The following is a 14,319-nucleotide window of genomic DNA, read 5'->3' as shown; positions in this document are numbered from 1 at the left end:
TAAGTATGCATATATTTTATATTAAATTAATGCTGTTTGAGAGTAAGACAGAAAGAACGGAATATATTTTGGCTTTAAATGTGCTATTTGTTTTCAATACAGGTCTTTCTAATGGGTTATTTTACAGATATGTTTTTTTTTTAATTATTGCAATTAATTTAAATCACATGTTTTTAACCAGAGTTAAAAATGGATAAAAGTTTTTGGAATATGATAAAATGAACTTTATTTGAAAACAATGGAATGACTACATTTGACATAAATCAGAGAAATAACAGGTAGCAGTGAAAATCGGATGTGTAGACGAGATAACTACTCATTGGAATTTCCATTGTTTATTGACGCCAAGGTGGTGCCGCTCACAGCATGGCAACTTCATGTTGCTGCAGTGACTGTGGTCCCTCAAGAGCAACCTGCAAACGTGAGCACATACATATTCATTTCAATGGCTTGTTTGCTTAAGAATTGACATTCAAGTTGTTAAAAAGTAAGGGCAATTTAGTTGCAATTAATCTTGAGAGGTTTATTTTCCAAGGACCAAGCACTAAGCACCAGTTATTTATTTACTTATTGTGTTATCTTGGAGTCAGCAATTACATTTGGGTTATGCTGCGTTTTAGGTCCAAAAAACATTTGTGTGTGTGTGTGTGTGTGTGTGTGTGTGTGTGTGTGTGTGTGTGTGTGTGTGTGTGTGTGTGTGTGTGTGTGTGTGTGTGTGTATATATATATATATATATATATATATATATAAAAACACACTTGCTTGAACAGACCTAACGTCATCCACACTATCATTATAATAAAGCTCAGCTTTGTTCAATACACTGTCTACAATATCACCATCAATAATAAAAAACAGACATTACCTTGCTCTTTTTGTCTTGCTCTTCTTCTAAAGGGAAGCTGTAACTGTACAAGGGCTTTTTCTCGCAACAAAATGTTGATATGCTAAACCTTGCCATTATGCTGCTTGACTGTCATTGTTGTTTTTTTTGTTGTTTATTTTACTTTGAGTAAGCACCATTCAGAAAAATTCTGTACTCTTTTACAAAATCTTGGGCCAATGGGGCCAAGATCCTACTGTGGAAAATATATGGCCCTGCAGCTGACCACCCTGTACCCAATACACAATACAGTGTATTGTCTCAATTCATTCTATTTATTTTAAAGTTTGCCAACAAACAAAGAAAAGTTGAAGTTACTCACAAATCCAAAGGATCTAGAGCTCTTCGTGCCCATGAAGCACTGAATCCAGGCTTGAGGGCTCCTGGCAGACAGCAGGGCTGGTAAACTCCATCAGGTATTCACAGCGACTGGGCTCTGAGGTTGATGTCAAAACTGTCTCCTTTCCACACGTTAACTTAATCTGAAGGACAAAGAATATCAACATTCTGTGCTTTGTCAAATGAGAAACATTAATGGGCTTAGGGCTGATGGCAGAGACTCACTGTGGTGGACCTGTTGGGGCCTTGCCAGCACCCTGTTCCGTGTTCATACTTCATTATAGAGTAAGGGTTATCCTCTGGACCTGCCCATTGTCCCCATGTACTACAGAAAGCAAATGATGGAAAGTATGAGACAAGTCAAGTATGGATTAAAAAAAAAAAAAAACTAGAAAGAAAAACACAGATATACTTTTACCCAAGGTTAGTTTCTGATCCACCATACTTGGGTTTCTGGGATACTCTGTTGAACGGGCAGAGCCTGTAGATGTACCTGAAACCAAAACATTAACTTAGTCCATTAGAAGTAGAAACTTATATTAATTAATAAATACAAGACATTTTCTTCCAAAGTCGAAATGTGCACATACTCGCTAGAAGTCAACTCATAACACTGGCTATAGAGGTAGGCAAACTCAGCAGTGGGTCCAAAGTCAAAAGAGATTTCCTTCTCAAGGTTTCTGCAGACAGAAAGCAAATCCAAAATGTAATTTTCTTTAACTAACATACTGCAACAAAATAATCCTTTGTAGCAGTTGAAAGTTACAACTGCAGTTGTGGTTACAAACACTGATTGCATTACTGTTCCTTCCAAGTTTTTCCGAGTACTTACTTGATCTGATCATCAACTTCCCGGAGCGCTCTCTCAGCCTCATCAAATGCATCCCTGGCTTTCTGAGCAGCTGGGGATCAAATGTACACAATATAAATATACATTTAAAGTAAATGTGGTCCTAACCCATAGATAGATGTGCTGGCATTGTTATTTATTACTATTTATTTCCGCTACCAGAAGGAGTGTTCATTATCAAGTTAGCACATTCAAATTCAAACTAATAGGTATGCAGTCACATTTGTGCTTGTTTCTGTTAGTGTTTCACAGAATGACTCACTAATAGCTGAGGACTGGCTGAGTCACTCACTTTCATGCACACTTACCATCAATAAGGTTCTGCGTTTCTTGGTCGTAGGGTGGCATAGTCCCCTCATCTTCGTCATCCTTCTTTTCTTGGGTCTGCATCGTAGGAGGGCTCTGCATATCAAACAAAGATAAGACTGACTTACTAAAATAAACTTGAGTCATTCAGCATATGTTGGTGGAGAAATACAGTGGGCTTACTTTATAGTCCCCATCATCTGGGTCATCATCTTCATCCTCTTCCTCATCATCATCTTCGTCATCTGGGATGTCCTCTTCAGGGTACTGCTCAGACTCATTGTCCCTTATCTCCGCCGGTGGAGTCTCCACTGGTGCTGGGCTGTCTGCGTTGGCCTGATGCACAAAAAGCTGCACATTTAGAAGAGCTGAGGCTATTCACACATGGAACTTATTGGAATAATCATCCGGTTCTTACCTCTGATATGTATTTTTCTTTAATGTTAATCCAAACAGACTCAAATGCAACAGTGTCCACTTTGTCCTGTACTCCCAACAGTCCCTGTACAAACCAAAGACAAAATTCATATTCAATATAATGCGTTTTAAACTGTGCTTGTTATGTTAAATAAAACGTATGATTACAGCCACATAAACCGGCACAGCGTGACAGTAAATAGAACGGTCTTTTGGGAGACTTCAGAAATCTACCTTTTCAGGAGAATTAATCCACTATAACTTTGCATAGCAAATATGTGTCCACTGCTATATTAATGATCTGAATGTCGAGTGCAGCTCCTTTAATATTATTGTTTCATAAGGAACAATACAAAAGAAAACATTTACCTGAGCCTCTGCTTCTGTGAATGAACCATCTGAATCCGGGTCAAGCTCAGAGTGGGACAGAAGCTCAGTCACTGAGACACTGAAACAAACAAAAATATATCATTCACTGAGGTTATGGTAACAACAAAGTCAGCTACAAAAGCACTAAGTTACTACCACACTAAATGATAACCGAAAGTTTACATATAAAGGAATGAACATTCTCAGACATTTTTTGTTCAGAAAAAGAAAGTTGGTCTCTATAGATTACCATCAGGGTTTAATTCTGCAACAAGACAACTTAGAAGAAAAAAAAAGGCAAAAAAAACTATTGCTCCAGATTTATAAATGCTGCATTTCTTCTTTGCACTATTGTATTCAACTTTTCAAAGTTGTCTGTGGTAAGATTCACAACACTGACTTCCCTCATTATGGGTGCTAATCATTTTGGAAGGTGCTGATACTCACAAGCCATCTGCATCATCATCTAGCTCAAGAAACACCTCAGCCTTTCTAGCCTTGTCCTTCTCCATTTGAATAACAGCCTTTTGATCTGAAACAACAATTTTAATTTTGAGGTTATCAGTACTTCTGATGACACACATTATATACAGTGTTTTTACATGTTTTAAAAAATGTCTAACTTCATGCCCAAAGTCCTGCATCAGTGAATGTTTTTTTTGTTTGTTTTTTTGTTTTTTAAAATGAAGGCAACTTAGTTTAGCTAAGAAAATTAATTAATAAGAGAGACTATCCTATCTGTAATGTAATGCTCTGTACTAACAGTAGATGGTGATATGCATTCACATCCTAATTTACCTTCCCAGGCCTTCAGGTGGCGTTCTTTGGCCTCTTTCTCTGGCTGCTCTGCAGTCTCTTTTACAGTTCTCAGAGCCTCCACCCTCTTTTCAAACTCATTCTTACTGAGTTGAACTTCTGCATATTTGGCCTGTTGAGACAAATCAAAATAATACAATTATATCAAATTTAAGATCTACACAATACCTGAAAATTCTACTCAATTTACAAAACAATGTCTTAACAGACTATATATTCCAAAGAAAACAATTGTCAGATGTAACAACAGCATGTCACATATTCAGCTACAGTAATGATGAAATGAAATGGGAAAGAATAGCAAATTTGCCACCTAAAGCCTCACAACAACACATCTTTTTTTAATCTAAAATTAACTTAATTTCTTTTATTAATTATATACACTGAGATTATCAAAAATCTCAATGTGTTACTATTTTGTATAAATTTTATATATATCTATATAAAAATTGTCAACACTACAATATCGCCACAATATTGAAATTAAAGTATTTGGTAAAAGATATTGTAATATATAACAGTTCTTCAAACATCTCTACTGAAGTGTCAGTATCTCTGTATAACTAAATATTGCAATAATCAATGGCTCAGAACTCATAATTATTACACAAACAAATACCAAATGTTATGTCATTCACACCTTCTTATCCTCTAGGCCCCTTTTGGCCTCCTGGATAAGTTGCTGTTTAAGCAGAAAGCCCTCCTTTGCAATCTCTGCCATCTTCTGCAGGCTCTCTCTTTCTTTGCGCCCCAAGTCCCTGCAATCACACATGATATTAAAAAAAATACACTAAATGTGTATTTAATATGGCTGTAACGATATGGAAAATAAAACCGAAATCGCAACACTCAGCTCCATGATTCTGTGTCACGGTGGGAGATGCTACCCCATCTTTAAATTACTAGCAGTTCTTTAGTTGCCTTATTCCTGTTTTGTCTGGTAAATTTAGCTAAATGTACAGACGGCTAAAAGCAAAAGAGGGGGCACCGGTAAAGCTAACGGAGGTGTAACTTTACCAGTGGCCGCTGTTCCGATTCGGGTGCCTGGGTCTGTTTCTTGACGGTTCAGTAAACTGCCGTCAGCGTCCTTAGCACCGGAGTAAAGTGCTGACAGGGATGGTTGCTAGCTGGCTGGGGGCAGACTGTGGATGTGTGTCCCCCAGCCGGGGCTGTAATGATAGTGAATGGTTGCTAGCTGGTTGGGGGCTGACTGTGGAATGGATGTGTCCGCGGACCGGGCTGTTGTCAGCTCTCAACCCGACTGAAGCTTCGCAGCGCCGGGAGACTGAGGCAGAAAACAGGTGTGCTAGCTAGCTAAATTACCATTAGATTAGTCGTCTCTCTATATAGTTAACGTTACTGATGAATTTGTGGGTTAGCCCAGAGTGGTTAACCGTGGTCAAAACAATCATCCTAAAAATAACTGAGCGTGTTGAACGGTGTCGTAATGTCATGTTACCCACCGAGAATTACATTAGCATTAGCTATTTGCCAAACAGCAGCTTTATAGTAGGCAGCAAAGAATTTTTCCTCTTTGTTCCCTCTACAGCTTGGGAGGGGAATTGTTACCAATATTCTTATAACGATTTTGGAAACATTATTTTAAGGTGCAATAGAATCTTTGGTGTTGGATCGATCATCATTGAAATCAATCAATATCAGTAAATAAGATTTCTGTTGTCAAAAATCGTCAACCAAATTGAACAAAAGTTTGGTGTATCGTTACAGCCCCAGTATTTAAGCACATGTATAGGATATATAAAGAAGACAGGCTTAGACTATGCACCATGCTAAAATTATTAGCGTTACAACCCAAAAACATTCTCACCTGCACGTGTTCTGACAGGCAGCACCACTGTTGTACTCATCAGTTGTGTCACAGCAGTCTGTCCAAGAAACACAGGCGTTTAACAAAACTCTGCCCACACAACACACCTGAAAAGAAATAGTCTGCAAAGTTTAAAACTCATACCACAGATTCCATCATTGATGCGAGAGGAAGGGATGAAGCCTGGTCGGAAACCTGCATTAGTGCAGTGGAAGCTGCCATTGGGACAAGCAGCAGTGCCTGCAATGTGAATGTGTTATTACTGTAGATATACAAAACGGCTGCTGGATATTGTCATGACATTCTAAAATGAGAATTTTCAGAATCAGTTTTATTGGCCAAGAATGTGTGTGTACACATACAAAGAATGTGAATAAATGTGTTGCTCCAAACTACTGTTTGGAAACAATTAAAATATTTAAATCAAGATTAATCGCATTAATGTCATAGTTAATTCACAATTAATCATACAATTTTATCTATTCTAAATGTCACTTGATTTTTTTTGTGCCATTATTTTTTCTCATTTTAATGCAGTTATTAACATGGAAAAGTGGATTGGCTTGCTTTGTGCAAATTGTTTTTTTGTTTTTTGTTTTTTTTGTTTTTTAAATGGAAAACAACATTGGCATATAGCCTACTGTTGTGTTAAATTTCACACTAACATTCTCACTTGGAGCAAATGATCTCACACAATGTAACATTGTCCATCAATAAAAGGGGGAAAAATACTTTGACGTGGGGGCAAAGAATTTGCATTAGCTGTGTGCTTGGCCATCAAGTTATTTCAGACTGGAGGTGCTGCGATGATGGCTCAGTTTACATCAACAAAACACACAGATCACTTTGGTCTCGTCAATGGAAGCATTTGGCATTTTAAAAAGTAAACTTTCCATTCAGAATCTTATTGCCATCCACTCAAAACTTAACGTTACTACTCTTTGGCCTGCTCACAAGCTCAAACGGCGTGTATGTGGCGTGCCTGTTGTTTTTTTTCAAGTCTAGCTAGATCCGTTGTGTTGTAGTTTTTCTAACAATACTAGTTGTTACAACAGCACGTGAAAAAAAACTACCAAGTTTGCTAGGCCGAAAAGAACGGTAATCTTGTAATACAAAAAATTGACACCATTAAAATGGGTTTAACGCCGTTAATAATATGTTTAACTGACAATACTAGTCCGAACATACATACAGAGAAATAGCTAAAAACAAGAGCAAAGATGAAGGTAAACAAACAACTACTAAACATTTTAGACTATGTAGATATACGGTGTGTGTGTGAGTGTATATGTATGTATTTATATATATATATATATATATATATATATATATATATACATACACACACACACACACTAAAAAGTATCACATATACAAAACACCACAATTAAATTTGTAAAGAGTAAAAGTACAGTACAGTAGTGCAGAGTGCAAAGGGTGCTGGAATGAATATGGCTGATTATTTGTAACAAGTTGATTTATATACATGAGGTAGGTGGATATGACAGTATGGACAGTGTATACATTGATGTTTCGATTTATATAGAGTGATTATTTTACCATGTTAAAGAGCAATGAGCATTTAACTATGAAATATATAATTTACTGGTGAAGTGGATGCTTCGCGTTATAGGGTTATAGCAGTGATTTCCCGTGCACTATGGACTGGTGTTTACTGTTCATTAATTCATTATAGAGACTAAGTAGGGCTTCTACACATTTATTAGTAACACGTTTGTTTTATTCAGTAAATTATGGGGAAGAAAAATAGTACTAGGAGTCTCCAGCATGCAGGCTATACGCACCTGGCTCATCAGAGCCATCTTGGCAGTCACAGTAGTCATCATTCACTCTGTCAAAGGGAATATTGCGGGAGCCATCCAGGCAAGTAAAAGGTTTGCCTTCTTCATAAAACTGCCGTTCTTTAGAGGTTGAACAAAACAAGTGGGTCAGTGCCATGACAGCTTTAAAACTACAGGAACTCATTGTGAACTGTCACCCCTGCGCAAAATATACAACAGTAATCATATATCTGTCTTATTATAGTTGTGATTAAATTAAATGCTTACTTGACAAAGGGACACCGCGAGGGCGTTGTACTTCCACCGCTGTGACTCCTCCTGAGACACCTAGCAGCAGAAGCAGCAGAATGTACTGACAGCACATCATGATAAGGCGGGCTCCACGCTGGGTCAGTATTTAGCTAGGTAGCTAGCAAGATTATGCTGTACCAGGAACTGCCTAAATCACACAGAATTTTCAGTTTAATACAAGAAGCACTCTGTAACAACTATTAACATGCCATGACAAGGACGTTATAAAACACAACACTGACAAAATTGCGCCGGTTCTTACGTAGCTAGGCCTATCTCGACACAATAACGTAGCTACAACAACGTCTTGTCAACGGAACATTAGCCGACAGCTAACAAATGACTGCTAAACTAGCGAAGTTAGCTAAAGCTTTTGCTATAAGCAACCCATACATTAACAACATACCAAGAGTACGTATGTTGTTGCATCACATACATACATATATATATCACAAAACATTACAATACTATAATGTTAATAAAGTGGGTAAAAACAAATAAAACGTTTTCTTAGACCAAGCTAATGAGTATTACCAGTAATTACACCACCTAGTTCCGTGTTCCGTGTTCAGTGCCAGAGCGCATGCGTAGATCACTGCTCCGATCTGTCTTGTTTCACTCTGATTGGACGACGCTTTGTTTAGCCTTTGTGATTGGTGGAAAGCCCTGGCACCCATCTAAAGTAGAGGATTCTCGGGAGGATTCAGCCATCTCATGCCAAAACCAGTTTTTTTTCTTCCATGGAGCCCGACAGGTGCAAGCGTTCTCTAAATAAATCCAGGGGTTCAGGTAGTCATAACTCTTTGCACCGTTATCCGTACACCATAAAGGGCAAAAAAAACTAACGAGCAGGTAACGTTCAAGTGGACAGATATTATTTTTAAACTACCACTATAATTCAAATGTATCTAAAAACTATTATAATTGTTTTTTTTTAACAACCAAGGGACATTACCTGCAATATCCAATATAATCTTGCTGGTCATGCTACAAAAATAAGATTAGGCTACCAGTCCCTGGATAAATAACAATACAACACATACAAACAATAATGCTGACACTTGATTTGCTAACAAACCACAGTGGACAAGGAAACTGTAATAACCGCAAACATGACAACTGTATTGCATTTAATATAAAAATCTTACTTTATTTGTATTTTGAACACACTTTACAGTACCGAACAGTGAAATAAAAGAAAAATATACTGATATACTATAATATTATTTTATATATAGATGTTTGCTTATTAAATGCATTTATTCACAAAATGAAACATCAGCTCTGTTAAGAGGAAAAAACTTTCATAAAAATAATATAATAAAAAATAACTTGGACACATTTTACACATTACAGCAAGATCATTTACAAATATTACAATCATTTCATGTTGTTTTTTCCCTTGAATAATCTTTCTCACTTGTGATTAAACACATGAATTAAAGCCCAGAGAGTTATTCACAGAGGGAGTCAGTCTGCAACAAAGTGACAGCAACCCAGATGGGGACCAAAGTTACTAACAAATTGATGGTGGTGATAGTACTAGAGATGGCCAAGTTAGATAAGGACACATTTATTTCCTTTGAAAATGTCACACCCTATGTGACTACATCAGCTTACATTTGACTTTATCAGTCAAATTAGTTCAATCTCACATTGACTATTAATAGAGAATGACTAGTTTGTTTGATTATGTCTCTGGAAAAGGGGTTAACATTGACTACTACACACTGACGGTTTGTGATTTGGCCCAATGGAATATAATCAACAGGTGACTGCCAATGACCAAACCACCAGCACAGACTGTACACTACCTGAAACACACTGTCTGCCTTAAAACCTGGCGAAATAAAGTGCTGGTACAAATATAGTTGATTTTAACAATAGATGTGGACAATTAAAAAAATGTTAGCACAAGTGTAAAACATAACCAGAGAATGAAAAGGTGATGATGTGGCCTGCAGTGTTTTAGTGGTTCACTTAACAACCTTAAGTGGTTTTTTGTCAACCATTATGACTTGGATAAATTTATAATTTACAATCCAATATTACAATATATACAAGAATGGTAATGCTTATAGCTATATCATCAACACGTGATTCATTTTCCAGACCATCCACCAGAATGATATAAAAATAAACTGTACACAAACTGTTCAAAGAAAACACTACCCATGGTTTTCTTTTCATCATTTAAAAAGAATGGCAGCAATCAATCAATTGAATAATTTTCTTTTAAGAAACAATTGCTACAGTATCGTGTTTGTATGGCAAGTAAATATTAACGTTTTTATAGCTTATGACATAACAAGAAGCCACAAAAACAAAGCAACATATTTAAAATAAAAATGCCGATGCAAATGGGAATCTTTTATTTAAATCACTGCAATAGTAATCCTGGATTCCCATTCCACAAGATGGAAGCCTGTGTGGTGGCCTGGCAACTCTGCTCCATCCTGCGACAGAGCAGGTCAAACACACAGGCTTGTGTTGCACCGAGCTGTGGTGTCTTCAGATAAGCTCAGTTACTGACCTGCAGAAACTTGCTCTTACGCTTCAAAAGAACCACACTCATTTTGTAATTAATTTTTTTACCCTGTGAAAAACAAACACCTAAACAAACTGTGACCTATTTAAGCTGTGCTGATCAAAATTCTGAACAGCAGTCAACAACATGTGGTGACGCCAGTGTGGGACCAGTGACACATATGACAACAGCTTTAGCATATACCCTCTGTTTCTGTTACTCACTCACTCACTTACTCATGACCACACTGTAAGCCACGCAAACAAATACACGCATCAACTCCATCATGTCAACAAATCAATATCTGGTCAGATTCAAACAAAGAACATCCATATTCATTCTTTTAACTCCCATTCTTGCTTCCTCTGCATGCCTCCAGGTAGCTATAAGATAGTCCTTTTTCCATCCTGATTAAAAAACAACACATTCTTTATGTTGGTCCAAGCACAGCAACAACATAATAACTAGTTGGCAGCAGTAGTTTCTCTTTTCCCCTCCAAATGTAATGCTGGATACATTGTGTATAGACACACTGATACTCACAGAAATAAGCATACATAAGTGATATAAATCTAGTAGGATATCTATTATATATCTTATAAATCACCTACATACTGGCAGGTATGAATCCTGCATCTGACATTAAGGCAAAAAGCATCATAACATAACCTAACAAGGATGATTAGGGACTGCCAGACCACCTGAAGTCACGCTTCTTTCTACGGACATTCTGCCTCCCTGATTTTCTTATTCATCTGTGTTACTTCAAATCACTTCACCCACTGATGTTTCTCATCCTTTACTTTGGTGAGAATCATTGTTCATGAGGAGACATAACCACACAGTGCAAGTGGGTGTAAGATGGCAAGTGGAAATTTGTTGTTTGCTGATAAAATAATGATGTATCCCTTCAACATTTTTAGCAACTGTTAAATAGAAAATAGGCAAAAGTTATGCTTCAAAGCATTACATGGCTTATTCTCAGAAAGTTTTAAAAAAGCATTCTAATAAGAAAAAAAACATACTGGTAAGCTGGAAAGAATCCAATGGTGGTTGTGGTGGTGGTGGTTGTGATTGCTCTGCATCTACATTTCTGAGTTATTAGATTACCAGAAGAGCAACAAAGGAAGACTTACAGCTTAAAACATATCACCACAGAAACTGTACGTGTGAGATATACACACCACAATACCATGAACAGTAAAGAGAGACAATCAAAAATGATAACAAAATCAGACACTCCTGTACCACAATGCATTGCTTCACGACAGCTCCATTCAGGAAGCTGGTGTTTCAGAAAGGCACAGAGCCATCTTGCACCAGTAGCACTCTCCTCGTAAAGGGAAAAGGGGTTAAGGGACCTGGCGGCCCCTTCGTCGCAGCATCTTCTTTTCTTTCGATATCTTCCTCTCTCCTCCTCCAACTCTGGATGTTCTTATTTTTCTTTCCGACAGAAATGGAAAAAAAAAGTCACTCGGATGTGTAGCCTTTCTGAGGAGAACAATTTCTGTTGAGGTTCTTACAAACATGAATTACTAATACTGACTGAACACAAGTTAATACTCCATTAAGAGATGGCTTTTTCCAAAGAGATTCATTACTAGTCAATGTCCTCATATACATGCCCACATACAAACCAACTGTGTGTGTGTGTGTGTGTGTGTGTGTGTGTGTGTGTGTGTGTGTGTGTGTGTGTGTGTGTGTGTGTGTGTGTGTGTGTGTGTGTGTGTGTGTGTGTGTGTGTGTGTGTGTGTGTGTGTGTGTGTGTGTGTGTGCGTGTGTGTGCGTGCGTGCGTGCGTGTGTGTGTGTCACTTTTTGTGTGTTTGTGTGTGTGCATTCCAGTCTCAGAGTGCTACGCTTTCTGCAGTTGCCCATCATTCATGCTCTTCTAAATTCTTCTTAAGTCTAAAGTTCGTTGTGGAATCAGTCGGAGGACTTGTCACCACTCCAAATCTACAGTTGCTGTGTAATTACCTTCTCTTTTAGTGATTCTAATTTATTCCCTTTTTGAAAAATATATTTAAAGGTCTGTATTGTCATTGCAGTCTTTTTTTGTTCTTGGTTTGGCCATTGAAAGGATGAACAAGATAATGTGTGCAAGTGAAGAGGGAGATACGGGAGCAAAACTCATGTATCTTCAGCTTGTGAAGAAGAGTCTTCCTCTTCCTCTACAGGACTTGTGTCAGAAAGTCTCTCCTTTTCAGATCTCACCTCTAACTGAGCTTTCAGCTCCTCCTCCTGCTCCTCTTCCACCTCTTCTTCCTCCATTGCCACCTCATCTTCCTCTTCTATTATGTCCTCATTTTCCTCCTCTACCATTATGTCTTCCTCTTCCGTTTTTTTACCCTCATCTTCCTCCCTCTGACTGCAGTCCTGTGCCACATGGTTCAGCGTAGGCTTGTCCCCCTCATCGCCCTGTTCTCTCTGAGAGCTATCTTCGAGGGTTAGCTCAAACTGAAACTTGTCCATGCATGCATTTAGATCCTTATCCTGACACACAGGAGGTGGTGAGGGGCTTTGGGGGATAGTGCTCTGGTACCAGTCCCTGTTGTCCTCCAGAGTGTCCAAGATGTCCTGGGCATCAGGGTGCACAAGGTCCCCCCATGTCTCCCACAGTGGGTGGACAATGTAGTCAATAAAGCCCACCTGCATCCAGAAAGAAAGTAAGATGGACATCATTTAAATCACAGGGGTGTAATTTCCTGACAAATCAGTATTGAAAATGCATGAGGATGACTGCTGTGATTAGAGATGACAGATTACTCTGCACTGTGCTTATCATAGTTTTTAAGGCATTAAAACACAGTTGTGCACAGAATCATATTCATGCATTGCATATTTCCGGGCTGGTCATTTACCTGGCTCTTTTCCACAGATGCAGTGTGTTTGTCGCACATGGGACTGATCTCCATCCCTCGCTCTCTCTCCTTATCTCCCTGCCTGAAGAACTCCTCCATGATTCTCTCCGTCCATTGTCGATACACCGCCAGGGGTTTTGTGGGATTACTCAGGTCAGCACAGTGCACCATGTTCCTCAACACCTGCACAAACAGACACATGTCACACACTGTATAATGTATGTGCAAAGTTTTAGGCCCTGAATTTAGATTTGCATATAGGTCATCTGCCAACAAATGTTTTAGCAGCTTAAAGGAGGTGGTGAACAATCAGCTTTCTAATTATCCTCTTTCATTTTGACTTTATTCTCATTTCCTATACTCTTCTATTAATTGCTCTTACAACTCCGAAATCTAGTTCCCCTGCTTATAAACTTGGAAATCTTTATCAACTTTCATCCTCTTTTCACAGCACCTGCTCCTCCCTTTTCCATTTCCTTTTGCAAAGATTTGTTTTTATTGAAAGAGGCTCAGTTTACAGTGGAATTGCAATATGTAAGACACAAACATTTCCATTTGTGCGTGCCCTTTTTCCATTTCTGGTCACGATTGTGTCACCTACGTAAGTATGTAGTATATCATATTTAAAATTCTCCACCTATTAGGGTATTCAGTCTGGCTTAACTTTATTGTCCCTGCTTTCACCTGGTATAATAATTTGATATGGGTGTTCGGATCACAAGTGGACAGTGTGAAGTACAGGGGAAAGGACACATTGAGGGCACATTGAGATCCGATCACTCAAACCACATTCGGAGGTGGTCCAAGCCACGTGTCCACATTCGTGAAAATGGGTATATGTCCTTGGCCACATTAAAGGAGAATTCCGGTCAATTTCAACATATAGATCTGTTGTTTGTAAATTTGGAGTGCTGTCAGTAGCAAGAAAAACAATAGGTGTTGCCTACACTGTGTTATCCTCCTGCTAGAGTTAGCACCCAACATGCTTAAACAGGGCAAGTTTTAAACGTGTTTTTAGCCTCTAAACATGT

General features: G+C 38.2%; 2 protein-coding genes across 5 annotated transcripts in view; both read right to left on the bottom strand.

The window, feature by feature from the left end:
* Window positions 1-200: 200 nt before the first annotated feature.
* The window catches only part of prkcsh (PRKCSH beta subunit of glucosidase II), a 23,883-nt gene continuing 9,764 nt past the window's right edge, over window positions 201-14,319 (bottom strand). Inside the window, exons 1-18 of one of the 2 annotated variants that reach the window (XM_032537455.1) lie at window positions 8,437-8,493; window positions 7,879-8,050; window positions 7,615-7,731; window positions 5,954-6,049; window positions 5,810-5,867; window positions 4,622-4,739; window positions 3,964-4,093; window positions 3,613-3,697; window positions 3,166-3,244; window positions 2,798-2,881; window positions 2,563-2,715; window positions 2,382-2,475; window positions 2,056-2,125; window positions 1,814-1,903; window positions 1,642-1,716; window positions 1,449-1,548; window positions 1,207-1,366; window positions 201-413 (exon numbers count right to left, since the gene is read on the bottom strand). In XM_032537455.1, coding sequence (XP_032393346.1) covers window positions 1,220-1,366; window positions 1,449-1,548; window positions 1,642-1,716; window positions 1,814-1,903; window positions 2,056-2,125; window positions 2,382-2,475; window positions 2,563-2,715; window positions 2,798-2,881; window positions 3,166-3,244; window positions 3,613-3,697; window positions 3,964-4,093; window positions 4,622-4,739; window positions 5,810-5,867; window positions 5,954-6,049; window positions 7,615-7,731; window positions 7,879-7,978 — 1,596 coding nt within the window. In that variant the 5' untranslated portion in view covers window positions 7,979-8,050; window positions 8,437-8,493 and the 3' untranslated portion in view covers window positions 201-413; window positions 1,207-1,219. Of the gene's footprint in view, window positions 414-1,206; window positions 1,367-1,448; window positions 1,549-1,641; window positions 1,717-1,813; window positions 1,904-2,055; window positions 2,126-2,381; window positions 2,476-2,562; window positions 2,716-2,797; window positions 2,882-3,165; window positions 3,245-3,612; window positions 3,698-3,963; window positions 4,094-4,621; window positions 4,740-5,809; window positions 5,868-5,953; window positions 6,050-7,614; window positions 7,732-7,878; window positions 8,051-8,436; window positions 8,494-14,319 lie in introns of those variants that run through there. The other variant, XM_032537456.1, reaches the window with a different exon arrangement.
* The window catches only part of pde4a (phosphodiesterase 4A, cAMP-specific), a 42,442-nt gene continuing 39,319 nt past the window's right edge, over window positions 11,197-14,319 (bottom strand). For all 3 annotated transcript variants that reach the window (XM_032537449.1, XM_032537450.1, XM_032537451.1), the window contains 2 exons: window positions 13,289-13,471; window positions 11,197-13,076 (listed from right to left, as the gene is read on the bottom strand). In XM_032537449.1, coding sequence (XP_032393340.1) covers window positions 12,558-13,076; window positions 13,289-13,471 — 702 coding nt within the window. In that variant the 3' untranslated portion in view covers window positions 11,197-12,557. The remainder of the gene's footprint in view (window positions 13,077-13,288; window positions 13,472-14,319) is intronic.

Source organism: Etheostoma spectabile, chromosome 15 (assembly GCF_008692095.1).
Source record: "Etheostoma spectabile isolate EspeVRDwgs_2016 chromosome 15, UIUC_Espe_1.0, whole genome shotgun sequence".
In the NCBI taxonomy this organism is placed as follows: domain Eukaryota; kingdom Metazoa; phylum Chordata; class Actinopteri; order Perciformes; family Percidae; genus Etheostoma; species Etheostoma spectabile.
The sequence above is the reverse complement of the archived record's forward strand: the minus strand, read 5'-3'. Positions and strand labels throughout refer to the sequence as shown.